The sequence below is a fragment of the Drosophila montana genome, unplaced genomic scaffold (assembly GCF_035044405.1).
Source record: "Drosophila montana isolate Dmon_TW-CO22-7 unplaced genomic scaffold, ASM3504440v1 contig_3231_1, whole genome shotgun sequence".
NCBI classification, from domain to species: domain Eukaryota; kingdom Metazoa; phylum Arthropoda; class Insecta; order Diptera; family Drosophilidae; genus Drosophila; species Drosophila montana.
Window position 1 is genome coordinate 270,211 of NW_026998113.1, and position 25,899 is coordinate 296,109.

At 37.5% G+C, this 25,899-nt stretch overlaps 1 protein-coding gene across 1 annotated transcript; it reads left to right on the forward strand.

Moving 5' to 3' along the window:
- The first annotated feature begins 1,354 nt into the window (after positions 1 to 1,354).
- On the forward strand, positions 1,355 to 23,131 carry Lkr (Leucokinin receptor). The gene is given in 9 exon segments (XM_064690081.1): positions 1,355 to 1,953; positions 12,660 to 12,888; positions 13,426 to 13,628; positions 15,935 to 16,048; positions 16,050 to 16,084; positions 19,829 to 19,950; positions 20,015 to 20,241; positions 20,307 to 20,498; positions 21,942 to 23,131. Coding segments are annotated over 8 exon segments (1,632 nt in total). The 5' UTR covers positions 1,355 to 1,953; positions 12,660 to 12,812; the 3' UTR covers positions 22,605 to 23,131.
- Positions 23,132 to 25,899: the final 2,768 nt, after the last annotated feature.

Here is a 25,899-nt window from a genome sequence, read left to right on the forward strand (position 1 = left end):
ACCGAAACCAAGCGTGGCATTATTGAAGTTTGCAAATTTTTAATGTTTCGCATACTATAAAATAAATAAAATTTCATTTAGGCACTTAGCATGCCGACAAACTGGTCTTTGCTATAAGAAGACTCTTTAAACGCAGACTAAATATATCGAAGTCATCGTGTGTGTGTGTTTTCACAAGTTTACGCTTCAGCAAGTAAGTTTTATAGCCAAAATTTGCTTTAATTAGTTTGTATTTAATTCAATTGACACGTAAATATTAAAGCTTCTTCTTCAGATCTCGAGCGTCTCCGAAACGTTTATAAATATTTGTGCAATCATTTAGAGTATATCAAATGTATATCAATTCGGGGCGTGGCGCCAAGCTCTTAGCTTAGGTTGTCGTTTGAGTATTACTCCCATCAACAGCTGAGCACAATTCAATTGGAAATTTATTCGATCCATTTGTCTGGATGGCTATTTAAAAGACCATCAATATAAATGATATCAAACATATCAATTGAAACACTTATTGATTGCCCGCAAACATATTAATGAACAGTTGATTGTTGCACCCTGTAAATTCCAGAGCAACAGAGCATGCTATTTCAATATACTCTGCCACATAATACAAACTTTTGTACGCCTATTAGCTTATGGTATTTTTCAGTCCATCAATGCAATTAATTTTATTGTGTGTCAAAGAGAAAACAAGTCTGGGTACGTTCTCTAAAATGCTAACCCTGCGTGTTGACCCATTTTTATCACTGATTAAACATATAGATGTGGCTGGCACATTTAATTACCTAACATAAAGATAGTCTTGTTTGCTTTTGCACAGATAACATTGAAAATCGTGCTAGATGGACTATGCAACATTCTAATTAAATTAAAATATGCCCAGGCGCAAAACAAAATCAAAATCTATTGCTCATAAATTATTTATCTATTGTTTATCACTGTGGCTATTTTATCTAAAAGTAATCGAAAGAAAATTGAAAATGATAAACACAATTTTTTTCTTCGTATCAGTTAATTTTTTGGGGCTGCAATCAAAGCTGACAACAGGCACATAAAAGTGGGTGCAGGTGCTTGGCAGGTAAATAAATACGACTTTCGCAGCACTCTGGACTGGTCTAAGGCAGAGACACGCCCAGCTTCCTAGCTGAAAGTGTGGTTGTTGTTGTTGTTTACCGAATGTGATTTTTATTGGTGTTCATTGCGAAAATTGATTAAGATATAGCTGCACCTGCTTTTGCTTGCCGTTTGCTTGTACAACCTGACGTATGCGTATTCTTTCGCTTGGCGTTCACGATAAACAGCGCTGCTTTGCGGCTCTCTCTCTGTGTGTGTGTGTGTGTGTGTTTGCGTGTGTGTGTTGTCTGTGTGCGCGCGCCTTTGTTTATGCCAGTGCCAGTGTATTTGTGTGCGTATGTGTGCGAGGAATCAATAGAAGCGTATACGCTTTGCCGGCCCAAAAAACGGCTTCACGCAGCCATCAGTTGCTTCTGTGCGCTTTCATTGTGCGGTTGCTCGGCATTCCGCTGCGATCGTTCGAATTGACATTAACTTGAATTTATATATTCAATATAAATTTTATCACATGAACATTTAAAATCGAGGCGTCACGTCTCTCGTTTCAAGTGAATTCTTTGGCGCAGTTTGTTTTTCCAGCCGAGGCATTGGCTTTGCAATTTGCACCGAATCGAGCGCAATTAATTGTCCAAAAAGTGCACACATATACACACTTGTATTGTAGTATAGTGTGATTAAAAATATTGTGGCTCTTGCAATGGGAAATTTGTGATAGTGCTGCTCTTGATTATCTACGTTAAACGCAAAATCTAAACAGAAATAACAACAAATTGCATTTGGCCAACGGACTGCCAATAACTACAACATTATTTTATTATAATATTATTATTGTAAATATAATAATTTGTATAAATTAAAAGCACAGCAGGAATTAATTTCTGGGTAAGTTGCAAATTAATATTTCACGCCATAAACTGGAAATTATTTGCCGGCGCTTCACTAATAAAAATGATACAACAAAAAAATAAAAACAAATGAACACTAATAATATGCATTTCCGTTGATGGCAATTGAATGCATTTCAATTGCATTTTAACCAGCGCGTCAATAAAAATTAATTTTCATTACAATTAAGAGCATTAAATGCATTTGCGCCCTGTTTATTTACCAATACGTGCCGCATACTAAACACACTGCCAGCCAACGAAGTGGCCAGACAGTCCGTCACTTGGTTAATTATTCCGCTCGCATATCAGAAACAACAAAAAAGCAAACATTAAAAAAAAACTATTTGAAACACAAACAATACTCGTTTGTTTGGCAACTGGCAATTTATTGTGTTGGAAAGTTTATCAATGAATTTTTAGCATCTGCCTGCCATGTGGGTGGTTTCGCCCAAAAAGGCTGGCCTATGCTTGTTTACTTCTAGCTCAATGCTTGGTGGATTGCGGATATATTTTTTTAGAAATATTCCATAAATATTTTGTTTAAGTTGTTTTTTTCTTTTTTGATCTGTCGAAAATATAAACAACCTCTTAAAGAGCTAAGGTTCAAAGTCAAGTGCGAAATACACTTAATTAAAAGGAAAGAAATTTAAGTTTAATATTATTATGTATATGCTGCAGAATATATTCCAAAATAGAATTGGTTCACAAACTTTGCGTGGGAATTTGTAGCTGTTGATGAGAACTTTTATCAACTACTTGATATTATGGGGCGAATGTCTTTGCACGTATCAGGTACAAAATCAATATTTGCCACATGCCACAGCAAATAGATTCGAAATTCTACTTTTGATTTTAGTCTACATCTACTGTGGCATTACGTCAACAAATTGCCATTGTGGCCAGGTGTTCTTACGCTTGGCACGCCCCTGCTTGCCAGCAGGATAAACTATAATAGCCAAGCGTGAAATGAAGATACGTACAAGAAATGGAGGTAATTACACTTACAAATGTACGCCCAACAAACTGTAATTATGCCACAGCAAAACTCAGCCTATGGCCCAACATGCCAACAGACTTCAGCTATTAAACTCAAAAGGAAATTAAATGTGCCCCAAAGAATTATTAGGCCATAAAGCTGGCAAACATGACTTTAAAATGTGTTTTTCTTGTTGCCTTTCAATTTTTTTTTCGCATTAATTTAGACGTTTTTCTTGGGTTGTAGATAAATTATTTTCGCTAAAAGCCAACAGATTTTGAACACATTTTTAATTTTGTATGTACGCTAAGAGCCGCCTGAATAACACCTAACACCACTCGAAGCTGTGAGTTGTCAGTCTGACAGGCTTTACTGTGGTGTTAACTTTACTTTAATTCAAAGCCTGGCACCTCTGATTGATCCGACTGTTAAATACTGGAACTTAATTACAAGCACCTATAAAAGCAGCTACTCAATGCCGAATACATATTAAAATGTGTTGGTTTTTCATTTGACTCAAGGCCAATGTTTACTTGGGCTGTGTAAGTTAATTGCTTTTATTTAAAATGACAGGCACATTGGAGACTACTGCGGACACATTGATCCTTCAGAACATATCAAAAGAGTATGTGAACAGAAGCAGTTTATAATCGAGCATATTTTCTGAACTACTTTTGACAGTTGCCCAGAATGAACAATCATTTTAAATCATTGTTATTCCGCTGAATTGTCGAATTGCGTCAATTACAAAAGGGGGGAAATATATAAATAATATCTCGCATGTCATCTTTTCAATGCCAAGCTCACAACATTTCCAGTTCATTCCATTTCCTGAGAAATTTTCTTGTTATTCGAGATGTTGCTGAAATGAAAACGGATGTTGCAGGGAATATTTTTCTCATTAACTGGTCAGGGGTTAAAAATAAACCTTGTTAGTATATCATATTTAATTTATATAAGTTGCGTCAGTTTCCGATACAATGCAAGGCACATGTTTTTCACCCTAACTAGAAATGTATAAAATGTATTACGCCAGGTAGCTTCTACCTCTAAATGCGTATTTTTAGTCAATGTATTTCAGGTGACAGTTCAGGGAGTTCAAATTTAATAGTCTACTTATTTGGGCAGCATACCGAATATCATTTAAATTTTCCGCACGTACGCACTTGATATTATTTGCCAAAGGGCATGGATTTTCCATGTGACCCCACTTTCTGACCAGAAACATCTGTAAAGTTCAATAATGAAAATGTTGGAAAGTTTGTGCGACCTACAACTTTTTCTTGGCGCTTTGCAACATATGTTCAATTACTAATTGCTTGCCTTCTCCCTCTAGGCCAACTGTTGAAAATTATTCAAACTTATTCAGAATTTGCATGAATTCTTAATTATTGTCTATTTTATCTCATCTCAAAATATTGATACGAGTGAAAATATTGAAAATCGATGTAGCTTAAATATGATGAAAAACTTGAATCTCATTTACCTGCACACATACCGACTCTAGAATTAGCTGATTTTAATGCAAAATGGGACGTGCCCTTTGTACTGTTATTAACCGGGTAATTTCTTTGTTAAAAGGGCAAACCAAAAGGTCACATTATTAAGAGGTAATTGGACAATCTTAACAAGCAAGTGAACCGAAGAGCTTATTGATTAGCCGGCTAAAGTGGAATCGAATTTTGAGCCCTCACACTTATTGAAAAAGTTTCTTACCCTCAGCATCAGCATATTGAGTTTAAATATGTTTTACCTATCTTCTGCTTTATAATATATTTTTTTTTTTATATTATATCAAATGATTTTCAAGCTCCGTTTTATACTTTCCACACCAGGCAAAAATGCACCGAAGCACGTAAATATTTCCACTTGTTTCCCCTTGTTGAACATCTTTTATAAATTGCAAAGCTCATTTTCTTTTCGTGTTTTCTTTGGAAAAAATCGAAAGAAAAAATACAACACAAAAAAAGAGCAATGCTAATTTTGTTAAGGGAAAAGTGCGACCCCTAATATGTTTAAGTACTGAAGCGCTCTTGAATATGTCGGCAATGAACATCAGTTATTTGGAAATTTATGCACAATTTGACTGGGTCATACCCTGTAAACACCACCGTGGTTAGAAAGATTATCGAAGTCCCGTTTTTCATATAGGCTTGAATCTGAAATGTCATCCAGCGAATGACGGTTTGACTTCCACTTTCATCAAGAAGAGAGGAATTTTCCCAAAAGTGTGAGACCCCTTTCAACAAACACCATTGAAAATAAATTTGAGCCCGATCGGATGGTTAAGTTCGAGAACCTTTGATCAAGAGTCCTTGTGGTATAGAGGTATCATATGATATCATAATTTCTAATATCATGTAGCTTAAATAGATAAATTTGGTGAAAAGAAAAACATAGCTGCAAAAATTTGTTAGCTGTAGATTAAATATTGGGATATAATTTATTAAATATAAATTACAAGGTATCTGATAGTCGATAAGGATTTGATGTACATTCTTCTTGCATTCATTTTGCATAGTATTCGTTCGAATTTTCTATTTTTAGTCTCTCTTATACTATTTTTTCAAATTAAAATAATACAATGTTGCCACTTACCAACAGAGAAGAGTTAAATTAATGAGCATTATTCACATCAAATATTTAATTTTTGCTGTTGCACAATTAGACTATTCAATTGGTTTAGTCACTTTTAGGCAAATACTTGACAAATGTAATAGTTTGAATTTTTGACTTTCAAGAAAACTTTAATTTAAAGAAGAATATGCTGCTTGGATGACTTGTGAAGAAACAAAACTAAATATGTACAGCAACATTTGGTTTTAAAGAGTTCTGTGAATTCAAGCAAAACGAAAATATAGGGACAGAACACAAACAAGTAAAAAGAGGAAATATGTAAGAACACAAATGGGAGCATTTTAATAAAGCAGTTAAAGGCTACAAATATTTGTGTAGCAAAATATTGCAGCACAGCTTTCGCATTGCCAAGTATTCTCGTGAATAATTTATTAGGAAAAACATTGATGGACAGCAGAGTTCACAATTGAAGAATTTTGTGAGCAGTGTGTAAGTATATGATGTTCCTTGCCGGAGGAACATGTCAACGAAAGGAGACAGACAAAATTCTCTGAAGTACGAGTAGTTTTCTAAGCAAATTTTATACGCACAGAGATTTAGAGCTGATTTCTGAGAAATATGATTTCTGTTTGTTAGCATTCAATTTAATTTTATGATTTATTCAAATACTTGCATTGGTTGAATTCTATTTATTTTGCTCCAATAACAAGTGTAGCCGAGCACTTTTGTCCGCAAGGGTATTCAGTCGTCTCTTTAGTTATTTTTTATTTTTTTATTCATTTGTACTATATACAATTCTAATAGATTCAACCTCCGACCGGTGCCACGGGCACCGCAGCTGTTGCCGCAGCCATTAGTCAAAATTCGAGTGTTAGACATTGACGAGTTGCCCGGCGGCTCTATAAATATGTATTTATTACGCTGTTCACATTACACGATTGTTATCGGAGCCGCAAACCGAATGTCACCAACAACAATTAGTTACATTAAATATTTATTAGGTTTGTCTGCGCTATTTGTCCGAGTATATAAACGAGATGTCTAGACCCACGGTATTAGACTGGGCAGACTTTTATCAGTTTGATTGCCTGTCATTCTTTGTGCTGTGCTGCATTTAAATGTGGTGCTTACATTGATTCATATCACATGGTAAATGCCTTCACTTGCACACAAAATCTTATTTACTTTAATAGGCTAAGACTTTTTACAAATTTTATCTGTTCCAGTCGCATGACTTAGGCCAGGTCTTGTATGCTGATAACTGAGCGAAACTCTCAAAGCAAACCCAAAACGGATGCTGATGAAGCATGTGTAAAAATATGTTACAAAACTATGTTAATCCAATTAAAAAATTATTCTACTAACATCGCACTTTGTGTGGCAGATAGCGCATACGCGTTGCAGCACAGCCAAGCACAAATATGCTAAAATAATTTTAATTACATTTCCCCAAAACTTTGCAATTAACATATTTGCAGCACACAAGGGGGGATGCTTGAGTTTCTAAAATAATTGTTAATATTAATATTAGCTAAAGTGTGTAAGGCACGTGCCATATGCATTTTAAATAGCTTTTATAAATATATTTTTCCAGAAGTGCAGCCCACTTCAAATAATAGCCTTAAGCCTGAACCCCTTTTGCTCCATTTCTCTTCAGTTAGAGCATTTTTAAAATTTTTTGCTTGGTTTTATTATAATCCGCTTCGTCAGATTTATAATTCTTAGCAGCTGTGTCACAATGTTGCGTAAATTTTGTTGGTAACAAGGTATGCCAGGATCTATAAGGGAAACATAAATAAATTCCTGTTAAGCCTCAAGGAGTGATTAGGTTATGCACACGAATTACAATAAAATAAGTTTTAGCCAGAATTGTTAAAAGAAAATTCGAATCTTATGTATAGTATAGGTAAAGCGTACTTTCCCGTTAAGCATCTACTACTCAAGCCTTTTCATGTGTGAAGTGCGTTTTCCTGGTTTTAAGACTTAAAAAAAAGATGCTTTCAGCTAACGTCAAATGTATCAAGATAATACTTTACAAATGGCAAAAGTTATGAAGCGCAAAATCCTAAGCTGAAATCCCTTAGCGCAGTCCACGTGGCACTTGATGGCACTTTACAGATTTGCATTTTCCGATGTCACAAGGTTTCACTAGAAATTATCTGATTGCTCTTCACTTTATAATAGGCAACTTAATTGGTTGTAGTTTGGCGAGCTTATCAGCCGAATAAACTGCATAAGCGTAGGGATTAAATATACTCATATAAGCTGCTTAATTTGCATGGCATTTTGGTTTGGTAATTTGCGAATGGTCCTTAACAAATTGAACTAAATATTGAGCTGAAAATTACAGATCGCTGCAGTCGTGCACAGACTGACTGCTTAATACTCGTTCAAGGTGTCGGCGCAATAAACGCATAAAGACATAACGAGTTTCATGACTTACCACGCTTCAGTTGGGGTAGATAAATATTCCCAATACGTTATCTCACCAGGGTATAAAAGTGTATCCATTTCAATTTTAAAGTCCCTCAATTAAACACTCCAGTTGGCGTAACTAAATATTCCCCACCATCCCAAGCTTAAAGTCCCTAAATTCAATGCCCCAGTTGGCGTAGCTATATATTCCCCGCAGTTCATCTGACGAGGGTATACACGTTCCACAAGTTTAAAACCCCTAAATTCAACACAGACCAGAGAAACTAATATACCTTTCTCACATCCTTATATATGCATACATTTTTACATACGTATATTTAATGCGCTTTAAAGCATGCTTGGCATGTTTGGCCTGTTTAAGATAATTATAAGTTCCTCCTTTCTTTTTTTTTGGGCAGCCTGCAAAAATATAATTAATAACTCTACTTGGGTCACAGATCAGAAAATGTCAAAAGCAGGTTAACTTGTCGCAACGCAACTGCAACATGTTCGAGTGGCAAACAAGTTGGCCTGCAACTTGTTGTGTTATGGCTTTAAGTGGCGGCAACTTAAGTTCTGGGCTCCGACTCCACAGACACTTGTTTTGCGTGGCATCGTCGCACGGTTGATAAAAACCGAAGACGAACATCGTTGCACAGTTGATAACGCACAGTCGCGCGGTTCGGTTGCGCTTTTAATCCGGCATTACCTGTGCAAAAGTAGCCAAATATATATATATTTTAAGGTGGCGCCACATTTGAATCGCAGTGGTTAGTGGTTGAGCCTTGGCTAATATTTAATTACATTTTGACACGCTCTTGTGGTCTCGGGGCAAATCAAAGTAATATAATTAAATATCCAAGGGAAAGTTATTAAAATTTCGGAGCTTGGGATCCAATTGCCAAGGGCGACAACTTATAGCACAGCCGGGTAACATTCGCATTTATTACAATTACATTTAATGCCAAAACCACACACACAATCCCCAACCCCAGCCCTATTGCTGACAACATGCCCGAATACTGTTTCCTTTGGGTAACTTGATTTTCTTTTCCCTCTTAATTTGTTTTCTTTTTTTGCGTTGGTGTGTGTTAGCGGAGGATAATTTCATTGGACCTTTGCTTTGCCTTTGTTTTGGTTTTTATTTGCTGGTGGCTTTATATCATGCTCGCAATGCGCAGGCAGATCACGTGGCATCCTATTGCAAGCCGCTGTTGGTAATGCCTGTCGCATGACTGAGACAGACGCACTTAAATATCAACTTAATATTTAATATTGTGGATCTTTGACTAGTTTGACAGACATTAGAAAAGCCTAACCAGTTCCCTGGAGGGACAGCAACGCAGCAGCGGCGGCTGCGAAATTGAGTTTCTAATGAGCAGCAGTCAAAAGCCTAATAACTTTCTCTTTGAAACCCATAAAGGACCAACATTAAATATTATAATGAGTTCAGCACGAACAAATGAAGTTGTACGTTAATTAACCAAAAACTTAAATGCGTTCAAAGTTAAAGTTTACTTTAAAGCTAAGTATCCAGCAAGTTAATTGAATCTGTAATTGTACTAATTAAAAGCCATTAGGTTAAGCGCTCAGGGCCGCAGATCAAGCGTATCATTATGATTTAAAGTACTTAATTAAAGTTTCATTTAGGATATTTACCATCTGTGCAGGCTAACCGGAAACTTAAATATTTAATAAGTTCTTACGCCCAGGGTAGACGAGTCCGAAAAGCGCCAAGTGCGTAACAAATTAGTGGAACGTGGTTCATATTTTGGCTCTGCTGCACAAAGCTCAAACTGACAGCTTAGATATTCCAATGTGCTCGGAAAAATGCTGAGCGCCCCAGAAAATTTGCACAGTCGACTGGACAAAATGGCTTAAGAGGGTCAAGGAGCCGACAATATGTACATGCGCATGTAAATGTAAATCTGGGAAAAATTCAATTTTTTTTTTTAGCATTCTTAAGCTTTTCATGAATTCATAAAAAGGTTTAACCATATAATGGTATACAATTTTACACAATATATGCATAAATACAATATAAATGCATTTGTCAGCAGCACATTTTTAAGGGTTAGACTGGATACCCTTTACAAGTAGCTTATAACTTGGAAAAACTTTTGTATTTATCTTTCGATTTAAATCTTTTAAAGCTGGCCCAAAAAAATGTACAGAAAATACAGCTGAGATACATATCTGTATCGGTTACTCGCACTTAATTTGAAGATTTGAAAAGTGTAGAAAAAAAGTTGAAGCTCAATTTCAAAGTCGGTTTACTCTTTTGTTAGCCTCCACTCGAAAATTGCCCTTTATTGGAGCCAAAGCGTATTACACACAAATAGCATTAGACATGTGTAGCTCCCTTTTGCTCTTCTTTATTTTGCCTGCAATTTTTTTGTATTTTTGTGTGCCTCCATTGTGCCTGGCTCACGTGTGCTATACTTAATATTAGCTATTTAACGAAATTGAAAATAGAAATGTCTATTGATGGCAGCTGTCCTTTTGATGTATATATATAATAAGTACTTCTGCTATGAGCCTGTGAACTTTTACTTTGATGTCTTAAATCTGTTTATCGCAGCATACTTTTGTTTATATGCGCCATTCAATAATATTCTATTTAGAAGTATTTTAAATATTTGTTTTTATTTTGCCTGGACTGGCACATATGCACAGGCTCTCTGAACAGAATCGATGTCCTGCTGTTTTTGAGGGCGTCTGTCAATTTTATAAGTGTATTGAAACGACCTTTGGGGCGGTGGGGGGTCTGGGAAGTCGTAGCTTGAGCTGGCAGTCAAGTCCTTTTGTTGCTTTGCTCTAAAACACTTAACAAATTTTACACTTCTGCATTTAACAACCTTTCACGCTGAGTTTTGTGCTCGTAAGCAGGACTTTACAAATTTATATATGGGCCGCTTGGGTGGTAGCCTTTCATTTACATTTACAACCTTTAAGCAGGCAACATTTTATGTTCAACTAATTAACTGGCCGCGGAAGTTGGCGGCCGTCAAGGTGCAGCAACAACACTTTCTTCACAAATTGTTGGCTAATTTAAGCCGTGTCCTTCAGACTACCTAATTGATTATGTAATTTGATAATGTCGACCTAAAGGTACATTCTTAAATTCGCGTCTTAAAATGAGACGCAAACCAAGCGCAGGATGCCAACGCAATGGGGTGTTATGACCAGCAGCCTGTAGCCTGAATCCATAACACACACATAACACACCCCAACACAGTGTTGTGTAAGTCATAAAGCTGCAGGTCTCCGCTCGCCTTGAGCTGATAAAATGCTGTTGGTTACTCATAACCGATGTATTGTTGTGCAACACCTTCAACCTTAACCTACACACACCAAATGGCAAATGGTTGGAGGTTGGCACACGTGTTGTTGCCACAAGCCTTCTGAATATAATCTGAGCTGATAACAATGCTGTTTTTTTCTGTTTTCTATTGTGCTAGGCCCGTATCCTTTTTGGATACAAATAGTATATGAAATATGGCCTTTTTTTTGGGTACGCACATGTTTAATCAATTTCAGGACTGATTTTAAGTAAAAATCCGGTTATGCGTTTTTAGAAATGTTTACAAAGGACAATTTGCCGGAACAAAAGCAGCAAAATCTACTTAGTGAATGGAGTTCTTCAGTTAAATTACACTCTGACTTTACTTGCCACACACATACACACATGCATATGTATGTATATGGGCTGAAACTCATCTGGGTACACGCAGTTACCGTAACGAAATGGAATTTATGTGTTTTCATTAAAATTACAAGCCAAGTTTCAGGCTGGACGTTTAAATGAAATATTTAAACGTGGGTGTCATATACAAATTTGTATACATACATATTTTGCTTTCCGGTTGGAATGTGCAGTGAAAATACAAGGCCAATAGCTCACAGGAATCTTATATTTAAATACATACATCATAGTTTAGGGTCCACTCTAACACTGCAGGGCATTTTCTCTTTTGAATAAAAGCAGAAAAATATTTATATAGCCTTCTGCAATAGAAAATAACATATGTCAACTAAACTAGTTATGGAGGCAACGAAAACATCAACTTCTTGCAATTGCTGTCAATGTTAACTGACCTGTGGCTACAAAATGGTGGCGAACATTCGGTTGGGGCACAAAATCACCCTCTTGGCCACAGACTGCACTTGACGCTAAGCTGGCAGCTGCAGACGGTGCCGGCAGCGATGTAAATATGTGCGAAGGGGGTTTTCCAGTCGTTTCAATTATGAAAAGTAAACTTTGTTATGCGAAAGCTGACAGCTGACTATAACTCACGCCAGGTGCCAGTTTGGCTAGTTTCTGTGGTATGCACAAAAATTCGGAATGCATTTTTCTCTAAATTCCTGCAGGCAAGCTGACTCGATATACTTATATTTGGATGCCAGCTTGGCGTTTGCTTTATTTCGCTGCCGTGACTTAATTATTTTCAATTAAATTAGACTAAATTAAGTTCTTCTTTTCTTTCATATTCTTTCTTTACCCATCTTGAAAAGAAAACTAACAAAAAGAAAATACACTTATTTCTAGAAAATCAAATTTCTGCGTTTTTTATAAATGTTTGGTTTTTCGCTTAAATTTGTCGTAAATTTGAAACTTTTAAAAAACATTGTATATCTTCACAGTTCGGGGAAATTTTGATATTGTCTATTAAACTTTCTGGGTATGTCAATTAATTTCTCATTTCTAACTTTATTTTCGCATCTACTTGCAGCCAACAGCTGTGGCAATAAAATGTATTGCACATCATAAATTAATTTCGCGTTTGGCCGAAAATTCGCCCAGCTTTATAAATTGACAACAGTTTATTCAGCGGAAATCCTAGAAAATTAATCAAAACAACAGCAACAACAAGAGCAGCAGCATCATGGAAGCTGATATAATATATAATCAGCATATACGTGAGGAGCTGTTGCCTGGCGCCGAAGAGGAAGCCGAATTTGGTAAGTGTTAACCCCATTTTCTTTCATTTTCTTTTTCAATCGATTCAAAGAAGCCTTAAAGACTTAATCATGCTGGCCTTATCCATCATACCATGACAAGTTTGTTTTTTGTTGTTGTGTCAGCAAGGCTTCCATATTTTGGTCTTTGGCTTTTGCCTCGAGCTGGCATATCAATTATAATTTGTGGCCAATAGTTGGCTTTAAGCAATAAATTCCTTTAAAAAGCATAAGCAAATTGTAAAACAAGACTCTTAATTTTCAAGCATAACTATTTTTTTATGAATAAACATCCTTTAGCCTTTGAGCTTTATAAATTTGCTTGCAAATAAACGCCCTTGTTCAGAACATAAAGTCTATTGTTATGATATGCCTGATTATAACCTTGTATATGCCACTGAATCGCTGTCACAACCAACTTATAACTGCCTGCGATTATTGCGAGTCTGTCATTTCAAGAGCTTGTCAATTATGTAGTTTTTGTTTCACCATTTTTCCATTATGCATTTTCGCATTTTTCAATTTTTCCATTTATCATAGAACGTCTGTATGCGGCTCCCGCGGAAATTGTGGCGCTGCTTTCCATCTTCTATGGCGGCATTAGCATAGTGGCCGTCATTGGCAACACGCTGGTTATTTGGGTGGTGGCCACCACACGACAAATGCGGACTGTTACCAATATGTATATTGCAAATCTGGCGTTTGCGGATGTCATTATTGGACTATTCAGCATACCATTTCAGGTGAGCTCAAATGCAGTTTTACTAATTAAGTTACCCCTTTTCGCATATTTTCGTCTAATTCTAATTATGCAAATGTTGACAAAAATCGTCGAACTTTTAAGCCAACAGCTGGCTAATTGGGCATGGATGAAAAACATTTTGATAGTAGCAATTGAAAAGTTATAAATATTGTATGGGAATCGTCATGGCATTAATTAAACATTGCGTATACGCAATGTGCGATCAGGCGGGCAGGCAGGCAGGCATGTTAAATAAATTGAGTTTCGCTGATTTTCGACTGGATGTTAACACTTTGTGCACATAAATCAGTTTAATGGCATTAGCCCAGTTTTCAGTTTCGACTGCTGCCGCGTTAATATTCCCTTTATGCCGCACACACCCATACACACTCACACACGCCCACACACGCCAAACACAGCCACAAACACCGATTTCACTATAATCGAGCATCAATTTAATTTCCGGCGCTTAAACACAGAACCCTCAACACTGCGCTTGTACATTATTGGGATACATATTTTGACAGTTTCGATGAAATCCAGCGACACTGGCTCTTCTGGCAGCGGCAAGTCATCTACCAGCCTGTCATTTGCCTGAAAATATTCTCAAAATGGCATAAACAGTTTTTGGGCTTTTCCTGCTAAAAACCATAAGTAATTTCCAGCTGCATATTAAATTCGAGTAAAATATATAACATGTATTCATGAGCACATGCATCTAGACAATCCGCATTGTCCGCCTGCTTTCTATTAATATCGGTTTGAATTTCTCAGCTAAGCATTGTGTGGATAACAGACTGAATATCAAATTTACATCTGCATTTTTAAGTGAATGTACATAATCGAGAATGAAAAATGCATTAGCACAAGATAAAAAGAGTTCTCTGGCAGTGTCGGAGCTTTAATACCCTTACAAGCGTCTATTAAAGAAAAAACAATTTTTAGCTTATACAAACTTATGATAGCTGTCAGCTGTATGACGACGGTTAAATTGCTAAGCTGGAAAAAGATATATACAATCTTAGGACAAAGTGTTCCGATCCGGCTAACTTTAACTTATTTAAGTGAGAGACAAGATTGCATAAAAAACAGACAGACAAGCGGACAAAACGACTTAGTTGATAAGGAATATATATACCCCATGCGATCGGCGGCTTGTTACAAAATTAACAAATTCTCGTATACTTACCCTGTTCCATTTATGAATGAATTTCAAATAAGGAATACGCTTAAGGCAGCTTAGCAAAAAAATAAATGGTCGAAAGCCGATTTTAGTCGTTACAAAAATACTTGGGCACACTCAACATTGACTTAAAGTTCAGGCAGTTACTAAAATTTAATAGAATAGAATAGTGGAATATTGGTGTATTTATAGAATACATTAGTTATTCCAGCTTTGCTGTGTTGATGACATACACTTTGGTATTTAACCACATTTATTTAATTAATCCATCTCGGTTGACTTTCAGTCGACAGCACTTAATCTTTGGGCCCCAAGTACACAGACAGTGCAATAAATATTCATTAAGTGGACAGTTAAATGGCAGCTTCTGTCGAAACAAATTGTCATTTGTCAACAATAAACTGGGCGCCGCATATAATTTGATTTAATTGGTTGACCCTGCCCCCGTTTACATCTGCTCAACTACGCCACTGCGATTGCTGCAGCAACATGAACTGAACACAATGCAGCACCACATTATGCGTGTTGCGAAAATGCAAAAGCACACCAAAATAACCCACTTTTGCCCCCTCACAGAAAACCTGCCAGAAAACACACACAAATCATAGCATGTTGTCAGGACAAGAATCTATGCAATCCCCATAGTTGTCGGAATTTATTTTGGACAATGCGGGCATATCCTAAAGGTCCTTCAGCAACTGGTTGCTATGATAACCACTGCTGTTATTCATTTTTTTTCGGAAGGCTGTTGTTTGGCTTCATGGAAATTTCTTAATTAATAACAAAATGTCACAGCCAAAAATATTAATTCAAATATTTTAAGTAAAATGTAAAATGCAATAATATACATTTTTTTTAAATAAGTTTGCATTGAAGAAAATAAATATGTTAAATAAAAATTTAAAATGTAAAGCATAAATTATTGCAACATTTAAATTTTTCTTAATAATTTAACCTCAACAAAAGGAAATCACGAAATATTTGATTAATTTCGGGACACCAAGCTACAAAAAAAAAGGGTTGCCTGTTGCAGGCTAACCTCAGCGAAAATCGCTAGATTTGTTGCATAGTGTAATTGGTTACACATTTGACTAGAATATTCAAATTTTTTTTCTTTTTTTCAGTTTCAGGCCGCACTGCTGCAACGCTGGAATCTGCCGTATTTTATGTGCGGCTTCTGTCCGTTTGTGCAGGCGCTCAGCGTGAATGTCTCCGTGTTTACGCTGACGGCAATTGCCTATCGATCGACATCGGGCCATAATTAATCCATTGCGGTAAGCCAGCCATATGATGACTTAATAACGAATTTGGTTTTTCATTAAAGTGTTCAACTTTTTTTTTACATATATATATATGTGGGGTTTTATATTAAAAGTTTATTATAAACAAGTGTATTGTTGATTTAACAAATTGTATTGCTTAGGATGATTATCATTCGAATCAAAGTAACACGTCGTTTCGTCGTTTTGTTCTCAGCCTTCATACCACACAGGTCCAGCGTTGAACTTTTCGTCTTAACGAGCAAACATCTTCTGCTCTACGTCCAGTACGTTGCCCTCGTGGCTTTGCACTGTCCTCGTTGATCGTCGTTTTTGGATAACTCGCCGTCTGCGAATTCGCCGTCTTCTTTGCTCGTTGTTACGCGTCGTGTATTCGTCGTTCGTCTTTTAGCGTGTTCGTTGTCTAGGGATTCTTGTGCTGTTGGTTGTGCACAGTGGGATTTGGGTATACAGCATTTACCCCAACCCACATTCGGCCATTCTGACTAAGCGTTCGGCCCGAATGCTTCCTCGTCATCTTCATCATCGCTGCCAATGGACCATGGCTTCATATATTCGGCACACGTTGCAGAATTCTTCGGCCCATCGCAATTACCTACTTTCTGGACATCATACGCGTTGTTATGCTTAATCTTAACGACTTGATAGGGCCCCAAAAACTTAGGCTTTAATTTTAGGCCTCTACCAAACTGTGTGCGTTTTATGGCAATAAGGTCGCCAACATTATAACGTCTTGCATGCTTTCGTCTCAAATTGTATGTATTTCTATTTTCATTTTGAATTTTTAAAATTTGTGTTTTTGCCTTTGCTCTAAATTTGTTTTTACCCGCCTTATTGGTTAACTTCACGTTGCTTGTTTTCTTCTTAGCAGCAATTTTAGTCATCTTCTTGTGCCGATTGGCCTCGGATCTTAGACGCAGTGCACCGCTGCGACTGACATCAGTTAGATCATTGGCGAAGGCAGAGATTGTCCGCCACGTCGCTTGGGCTTGCCTCCGGTAGAACCAACATATTTCGGGGCATCGGTGGCAGCACCCAGTTTGCCTGGTCGTTTGCGTAGCTTCGCCATTTTGTCGCGCACCAGCGAAACCTTTTCAATTTCCTTCATGGCACGCTCCTTGGTGAGCTGTTCTGGTGTTTTCTTTCTGGGCTCCTCCTTCTTCTTCTTTTTGCGCTTAGCGTCTAGCTCCTTAACTGGTGAGCCGTCCTCGCCATCGCCGCCGTACTCTGGACGCTTGCGTTTACCTGCCGTCTTCCCTTTACCAGCTGCTGGCGCTGGCTTGGACTCATCGACGTTAGAGGTGAGTGCTAGACGAGCCTTTTCATTCTCACGTTGTTGCTTGGTTTGGAACCAGGTGCGTCTCTCGATGGGCTGGTCCAGCAGTTTACGTTCGGTTTTAGACAGTTGCTGTTCCGTTTTGGACAGCTGACGTTCCGCCTGCTCCTCGTCGAGTATGTTTTGTATTTCGCGGGTTCCAGTGCCGTCAGTTTGTTGCGATACTTCTCAATTATCTCTTCACTGTTTGACATTTTGCGAACTTGTAAACCGTTACGACTAAATACAATCTCAGCCTGTAAACATAGTTCTTCGCCAAGAATAACTTTGACATCAATACATTTAATTGGAACCACGTAAAAATCAAGTATAAACTCTTCATCGTCAATAAGAATTAGATGTTTAAAATGTCCAGTTGGTTTTATTTTATTCTCACTGCGCTCACTGCCGAATCCAATAAGAAAAACATTGCAGATTTCTAGCTTCGGCTTGCCAATTTCACAATAAAAGTCTTCACGGATGATATTGAATTTACTGCCAGTATCAAATAACGCTACACATTTCTTATTTGAGAAACATACTTCTTTACAGGATAAATCGTTTTTGGCTTGCAAACTGCGTGTATTTGATATTACGGCCTCACTTTTCTCAATTTGTTCACAATCTTTCGAGATGTGACCGTATTGATTGCATCTGAGAAACATTTTTTTCCTTTATTTTTATTTTGACAATAATTAGACGTATGCCCTTTTTCACCACAGTTAAAGCATTTCACATCTTTTTTTGCATCTTTGCTTACGTTGAAAGCTTTTTTGTCTCTTTCTTTAACACTGCAATCGTTACGCTTTGTTTTTTCCTTTTCGACTCGACACTCTTTTTCAATCATTGTTTTATAATATTTCAACTTTTCTTTGAATTGATTTAAATTTTTCGCACCGTATAATATGGATTTGTTTCCACCTCTCTCATCTATTCCGTCAATTAATTACTGTATGAAAGCGTCATCTGCAATTTTACCTCGAGAAGCAATGTCTTTCATTCTATAAAAGAATTCGAATACACACTCGTTGTTGCTGCGTTTCGTCTGCGCGAGCTGTTCGTGAATTTCTTTACTGCTTACACTTGAACTGAATTCTGCCAAGAGTGCTCGTTTGAGAGAGTTCCAAGTGCTTAAACCTCTCTCACTCAATACGAAGAGTTTTTTCGCTATTCCTTTAAGTGCCTTTTTTGCGAACAGAAACTTCTGGAAATCGTTCCAATACGTGAGTGTTGCCTGCTCTTCATATTCTTCTATCCACACTTCTACTGGAATAGTGTTTGTGCCGTCAAAACAACGAATGCTCTCTTCCACGTCGCGAAAGCTGATCGCAAAGCGAGGAGCAATTTCGTAATTTTCAGCAATTCTCCTAGTTTTCGAGTTTTCCCTATTTCGAAGGTCAGCGGTCTGGAATGAAGCGTTGTCTGCTTCCTCTTCTATTTCATTTTCGTCGTCAGTTGCTTCTTCGTCTACTTCGTTGAATTCCATCAAATTGTTTTTCATCAGATTACGAAAAATGTGTCCATGCAAATCTGCGTGAACATATTCTATACCTAGAATGTTGCATATTGATACAAGGTCAGCCTGCGTTAAATTGTTCAATGCGTATTCCTTCTTTGCACTATACTCTGCGTCATTTTCTGTATACTCGAAGCCAGAAAATTCGCGCGTAGACGTTTGCGATTATTTCTGTCTCCCTCATTTTCAAAGATGAACTTGTGCAACGCAGTTATGCTCCCTTTTTTGCTTGAGCGTAAGCTAGCACTTATTAAATCATTAAGGCACGACATTTTTTTTTTGAATAGTTTTTTTTTTGTTTTGCACAATTGTTGTTGTAACGTAAGATCGTTTTCAACTTTATTCACTCCTGTTCAATCTTGCACAATCTTGCTCACTTTTGCTCACACTTGCTCAATCTCGCTCAATCTTGCTCACACTTGCTCAATCTCGCTCAATCTTGCTCAATCTCGCTCAATCTCGGACGAGCGCCCAAAATGTGGGGTTTTATATTAAAAGTTTATTATAAACAAGTGTATTGTTGATTTAACAAATTGTATTGCTTAGGATGATTATCATTCGAATCAAAGTAACACGTCGTTTCGTCGTTTTGTTCTCAGCCTTCATACCACACAGGTCCAGCGTTGAACTTTTCGTCTTAACGAGCAAACATCTTTCTGCTCTACGTCCAGTACGTTGCCCTCGTGGCTTTGCACTGTCCTCGTTGATCGTCGTTTTTGGATAACTCGCCGTCTGCGAATTCGCCGTCTTCTTTGCTCGTTGTTACGCGTCGTGTATTCGTCGTTCGTCTTTTAGCGTGTTCGTTGTCTAGGGATTCTTGTGCTGTTGGTTGTGCACAGTGGGATTTGGGTATACAGCATTTACCCAACCCACATATATATACACCATTTTTTCTTTTCCTGCGCAGCGCACGTCCCACCAAGTTTATATCAAAGTTCATAATTGCGGGCATTTGGCTGCTGGCGCTGGTCTTCGCAGCGCCATTTCCCATAGCGTTTCGTGTGGAGGAAATAACCGACCGTTTTCGGGGTAAGTGTATGACCACACTCGTTTACCACAAAGTTCGTAATTGCTAAAGTACTTTATTTCGCAGAGAATAATGTCTACTTTAATTTAACGCGACCGTTTTGCATGAACAAAAATCTCTCCGATGAGCAACTGAAGGCGTATCGTTATGCTCTGGTCTTTGTGCAATATCTGGTGCCATTTTGTGTGATTAGCTTTGTCTATATACAAATGGCTGTTAGATTGTGGGGCACACACGCTCCGGGCAATGCACAGGACTCGCGTGACATAACGCTGCTGAAGAACAAGAAAAAGGTCTGTCGCCCTACCACCAAAATCTTGCGCTCAGTATTCTAATTGGCTTGCTATTTTTATTGCAGGTCATTAAGATGTTAATTATCGTTGTGGTCATCTTTGGATTGTGCTGGCTGCCACTGCAGCTCTATAATATATTGTATGTAACAATACCGGAAATCAATGACTATCATTTCATTAGCATTGTCTGGTTCTGCTGCGACTGGCTGGCCATGAGCAATAGCTGCTATAATCCCTTTATTTATGGCATCTACAATGTGAGTACTACTAAGTGGTTCCTTTTGGTTATCGTTGATGTCGTCGTGTTTGCTTCTATCTGATTGTTACTAAGCCGACTCTCGAGTTTGGCTCAGTTCGGCACACATAAAACAATGTAGTACAGTGAGCTCTCGCTGCTGGTGCACCAAATACGATATTTATATAAATTTCCATTGAACATGTCGCCTGTGCGCATATCTCTTAAAACTACTTGATTTGGGGCATCAGACGAAATTTCATTAAATTTTGTTCCAATATGCAGGCATATTTCCTAGACAACAATTGACAAACAAATTCGTTTCACGCTCTCTTATTATAATTAGCTTAATCTACAGTTGCCCTTTTCGAAATTAAATCACCAAACATTGTCCACTCAAATTAATTAAAAGCACGTTCTACTGTTGCCAATCAAAAAACGAAGATGAAAATAAACACCTACCGAAATCCGGCCAGACGCACAAAGCCCAAAGCTAAAGTCTGCAAATCGCAGAAATAAAAGCGCAAATATTTTATTTGTTTCGTGAAGTGGCAAATGGACGCACGCAAAATCGATAAAAAGACAAGTAAATGCACGTAAACTTTTTTGTTCCCCAAATCCAGACAATAGCATCTGTTCACGTGTGGGCCGCCCATAAAAACGTAGATATTTTTGAGACAAAACTTTGCCGACACAAACACCAAAATGTGTCAAGGCGTCGAAATGGAAACAAGACCACGATTGTTGCCAATTATGGTGTTTGGGGATAGGTTTGAGAAGTTTACTTCAAAAGCCCAAGTGACAGATGGCACCACGAGTAATAAAATCAGAGCTCAACATTCATTAGTAACTTTTTGGCTAAGGAATTTCTGGCATAGAAACTTACGTACTTCTATAATATTAGAAGCGCTAATGGAGAGCATCAACTTAAGCACGGAAAAGGTTGCTTTCCAAATTCCAAACTCGTATCTCTTTGCCAAAAGTTAACCAAATACCATGCTAAATTTCGTCTGGATTAGATAGAGCTGTTTTTCTGGCATCTAAAATTGATATTATTTCTTAAAGTTTTTCTTTGCAAGTATTTATTGTGTTAAAAAAATATCTTGATTATTAAATTTATAATCACACTGAATTATAAATTTTATTTTAAAACATATATTAAGATGTCAAAAGGATCCTTGGGTGTGAAAATTTAAATTTTTGCTAAATTTGTCCTTGTTGTAAAAAGTTTTTTCAAGTATTTTATGACTGACCCTTTGTGAAAAACATATTCAAAAGTGTTTGAACATAAAAACTTTATATTTTTAATCGACTGGGAATTTAACACGATGTATTAAAGTCTATTTTAAAACATATATAAGGGTCTGTTGAAGGCATTAAGAAATCGTTGGGTCGCAAACTTTGTAAATATTTTATTAGACCAAACCAATAAAAGTTTCGCTTGTCTGGAATTTGTGTATTTCAGGAGAAGTTTAAGCGTGAATTCAACAAACGCTTCGCCGCATGCTTCTGCAAATTCAAGACCAGCCTGGAGCCGCACGAGCGAACCTTTTCCATGCACACCCGCGCCAGCTCCATACGGTCGACCTATGCCAACTCCTCAATGCGTATACGCAACAATTTCTTTGCGGTACGGAATGCAGGCAATGGCAAGACAGGCCTGAATATTGGCCGGACCGCTTATCAAGCCAATGGCAATGGCACTGGCATTGGTAATGCCAATGAGACCAGCAGCTACAACAACAACGGACACCAAACCGTGGTGACATTTGCAGGCAGTGAGGCAACGATGCCGCCATGGAGACGTAATCAGTTTAAGCCACTGCAGCCGAATGTGGCTGAGTGCGAGGATGATTTGGCGCTTATGGAGCTGCCGTCGTCCAGCGAGGAGGTGCCAGTGAATTCCAGCATTGCGGGAGCGGGTATGCAGCTGGCGCTGTTCAAAGCCGAGTCCCGAGAAAGTTCCAGCTGCATTTGTGAACAGGAATTCGGCAGTCAAACGGAATGCGATGGCACATGCATTCTCAGCGAAGTATCACGAGTGCAGCAGCCCGCTACAAGGGAGCCAGATGGCGTCGGAGGCGTTGGCTCCGGTTCGGAAAGCGAAATTTTATGGCAGCCACTCTAGATAGCGCCAATGAGGCAATTGGCTTTGACGATTTTCTCTGTGATTTCGAAATTATGAATTGTGATTATAAATACAATGTTAGGAATTCTGAATGATGTGCATACTGAGCACAAGTCGGTCGTATGGATGATGTGTGCGTACTTTCCTTAGCTGCAAAACCATGTACAGTATTATATACATATACACATATGCATACTTAAACATTCAATGTGTTGGGCAAAGCATTCCACAAGTCCAACCAATTGAATGTAATATTCTTAAAGATTAATGTGGAGTATAATTCTGAAATCATATTTCAATTCACCGCAAAAGCTGAGTGAAAGCATAAATTGAAGCTATTCAAAAAATAGTTTAAAACATTTGTCTAACCTAAGCATAAATAATGTTAGAATCGTATCAAAATAATCGAAATTCCTACACACTTGCTATATACATTACAGTTTTATTTTCGCTGCAAACAATTTTTTACTTTAAAGTGCATTAGGCAATTTACTTTAATTAATAGGCACGCGAAATCAATTAAGTAGCATTCAAATATAAATTATTGAATTAGTTTTTAAGCGATATCGATTCAAATATATATATATATTATATGTATTTGTGTGAATCTGTGTGTGCGCGTTTTTGGCATCAAAAGGCTAATTAATGTAATTATTGTATTAAATTACCAATAAAAAGTATAAAAACATTTCGAGTCATTAAACGAATCGAACAAAAACGTGCCCGTCTATTAGGCTTGTCTATGGCCTGTTAATTACCGCACAATTATTGATATCATTTCATAATAAATTCTATCATCATTATACTAATTCATTCAACCATAATTTCCATGAGAGTTGGTTTCTCTTAATTGCGTTGAAATATTTATAAATTAAATATTAACGGAAACTGGCAAATGTCAGTTTTGAATTTATGGCTAGTGCTTCAGCTTGACATTCCGTTGAAGCTTTCTGTTTGGCCCATAAAGAAATACACCTTGCCTCATAAGGCATTTTGCTAGAAGCTAGAAAGCTTGCGTCTTGGCTATAACCGCCAGCTTTTTAGCTTGAGCCAAATGCATAGCATAGCGCAGACTCAAACCGGATATAATAAAGAACGGAAAAGCTTAAGACGCCATTGACGAAGCTTTGCGGGCCAAGAAATCTTAAAAGCTTTGAACAACAGGGTGCTATGTGTTTAACTTATGTGTATTCCGTTAAAAAATGTTTAAAAGCTTTTGCTATCAGGGTGATGTATGTTTAACTTAAGTATATGCCGTTAAAGAAATAGTCAAAGCTTTGACTAACAGGGTGCTGTGCGTCTAATTTAAGTATTTTCCGTTAAAGAAATCTTAAATGCCTTAACTAACAGGGTGTATTACTTATATACATTCTGTTAAATAATTCTTAAAAGCTATAAATAACATAGTGCTGTGTGCCTGGCTTCAGTATATTCCGACAAAGAAATCTTCAAGGCTTCGACTAACAGGGTGCTGAGTGTTTGACTTAGGTATATTCCGTTATAAAGCTTCCAATACAAATATTCCGTGATTTATGTGAACTTAAGGGTTATATGAACATAAGGCCCATATGATTATATGATCTAGATTTTTCCAGATTTTAGTACAAACTAATTGCCATTAAAAATGTAATTCAAAAGGCAAATCCGAAACTAAGTTTATTTGAGTAAAATTAAATTGTGAAATAATCTGCATATAATATATGTGATCCCATATTTTAGGGTTAATTTTAAGCAACCTTTATTAGAACTTCATTCAGTCGATGTAATTTATTCATATATAAATTTTAAAATTTTATTTCTGCATCGCAATTCATATGCAAAGGTCGCGTGTGTTTTGATAAAACTACCCTAATAGCAGGACAAACAAAGGGAGCTATTCTGGTTGACAAACACTAACAAAATATGACAACAGCAACAACAACAACAACACGAGTGGCACGCAATACTCGGCATATGTGCGGCTCTTTTTATGCCACATGCAATCAAACAACATATGCTGCACTCTGAGGCACACGCAGACACACACACACATAGACCCTTAGATATACACTGCAAAGCACGCAATGAACTGACAGACTGGACATTGACATGTCGGCCGTGGCAGCATTTAAGCTTACACTCTCGCTCTCACACACACAAACAGAAACACACAGATACACGCAGTGCCTGCAACGCTTATTTTCACATAGATGGACACTTGGTTGCATGAGCACAGCAGTGTCCTGGCACCAGGAAGAAGCCGCACGGGCTGTTGATAATTGAATAATTAACAATGTTTAAAATAGCTGAGAGAGCGTCTAACGACAGCGGGTCAGGAGCTGAGTGGGGGTGAGTTACGTTAACGTGACTGGCACAGTCAATGTGTGTGTGTGTGTGTGTGTCCGGTGCAGGTCAGCAGGTCAAATGCAACCGCAATGTCAGCCAGAGACCTCAAGAGCATTTAGTTGAATAACTCGCCAAGTAGACCAGTTACACACACGCACACACACACAATCTCATGAATATATATATATATATATATATATATATATGATTGGCTTTGTATTGCGTCTAAATAATTGACATTCGGTGGGAAAATCGTCAAGGCACAGCGATTGTCAGTTATTGATTGACAACGTTGGCCATATCATATTTTTAACAATTAGAAAGCGATCAAAGTGTTTCCAGCCTTGGAGCTGTGTGGTTCGTTTTATTTAAGTGTTTATACAAAAATGCCCAAGTCAGGTATGAATAAAGGTGCGTAAGAACAGCTTTAGGTTTAAAGACACAAGCTTATATAAATTATATCCAAGGTTATATCAATTAGAACCAACGCCATGCCTGTCAGCTGGTTCAGTTCGTGAAGCTGATTTTCCACAACCTGGAAACCTGGTTTTAAGTTTACAATTGCCCATTTATTCTCAAAATATTTCAATCCATATATATTTTCATACCAAATATGGCTAGACGATATGTGGCCTAAATTATTTTCGTTTGTGTTTAACAAATTTTTTTAAAAAGTAGTTTGGCTTAAGATGAATGGGAGTTTGGGGTTTGAACCGGCTTGCAGTTTTGATAGAAAATCAGCAGAACCTTCGGAAGGCAGTTGTTATTTCTACAAACTGTGAAACGCATATTGAAAAGTTGCAACACCCTGTATCCCACCTCAGAATTGAAATTCGGGGTTCGAACCGGCTTGCAGCCTTGATAGAGAATCAGTAGAACCATTGGAAGTGTGTTGTGCCTTGTACATATTGAAAAAGTTACAACACGCTGGTTTCCAACTCCCGACCATATGATTGACAATTGCAGCGCC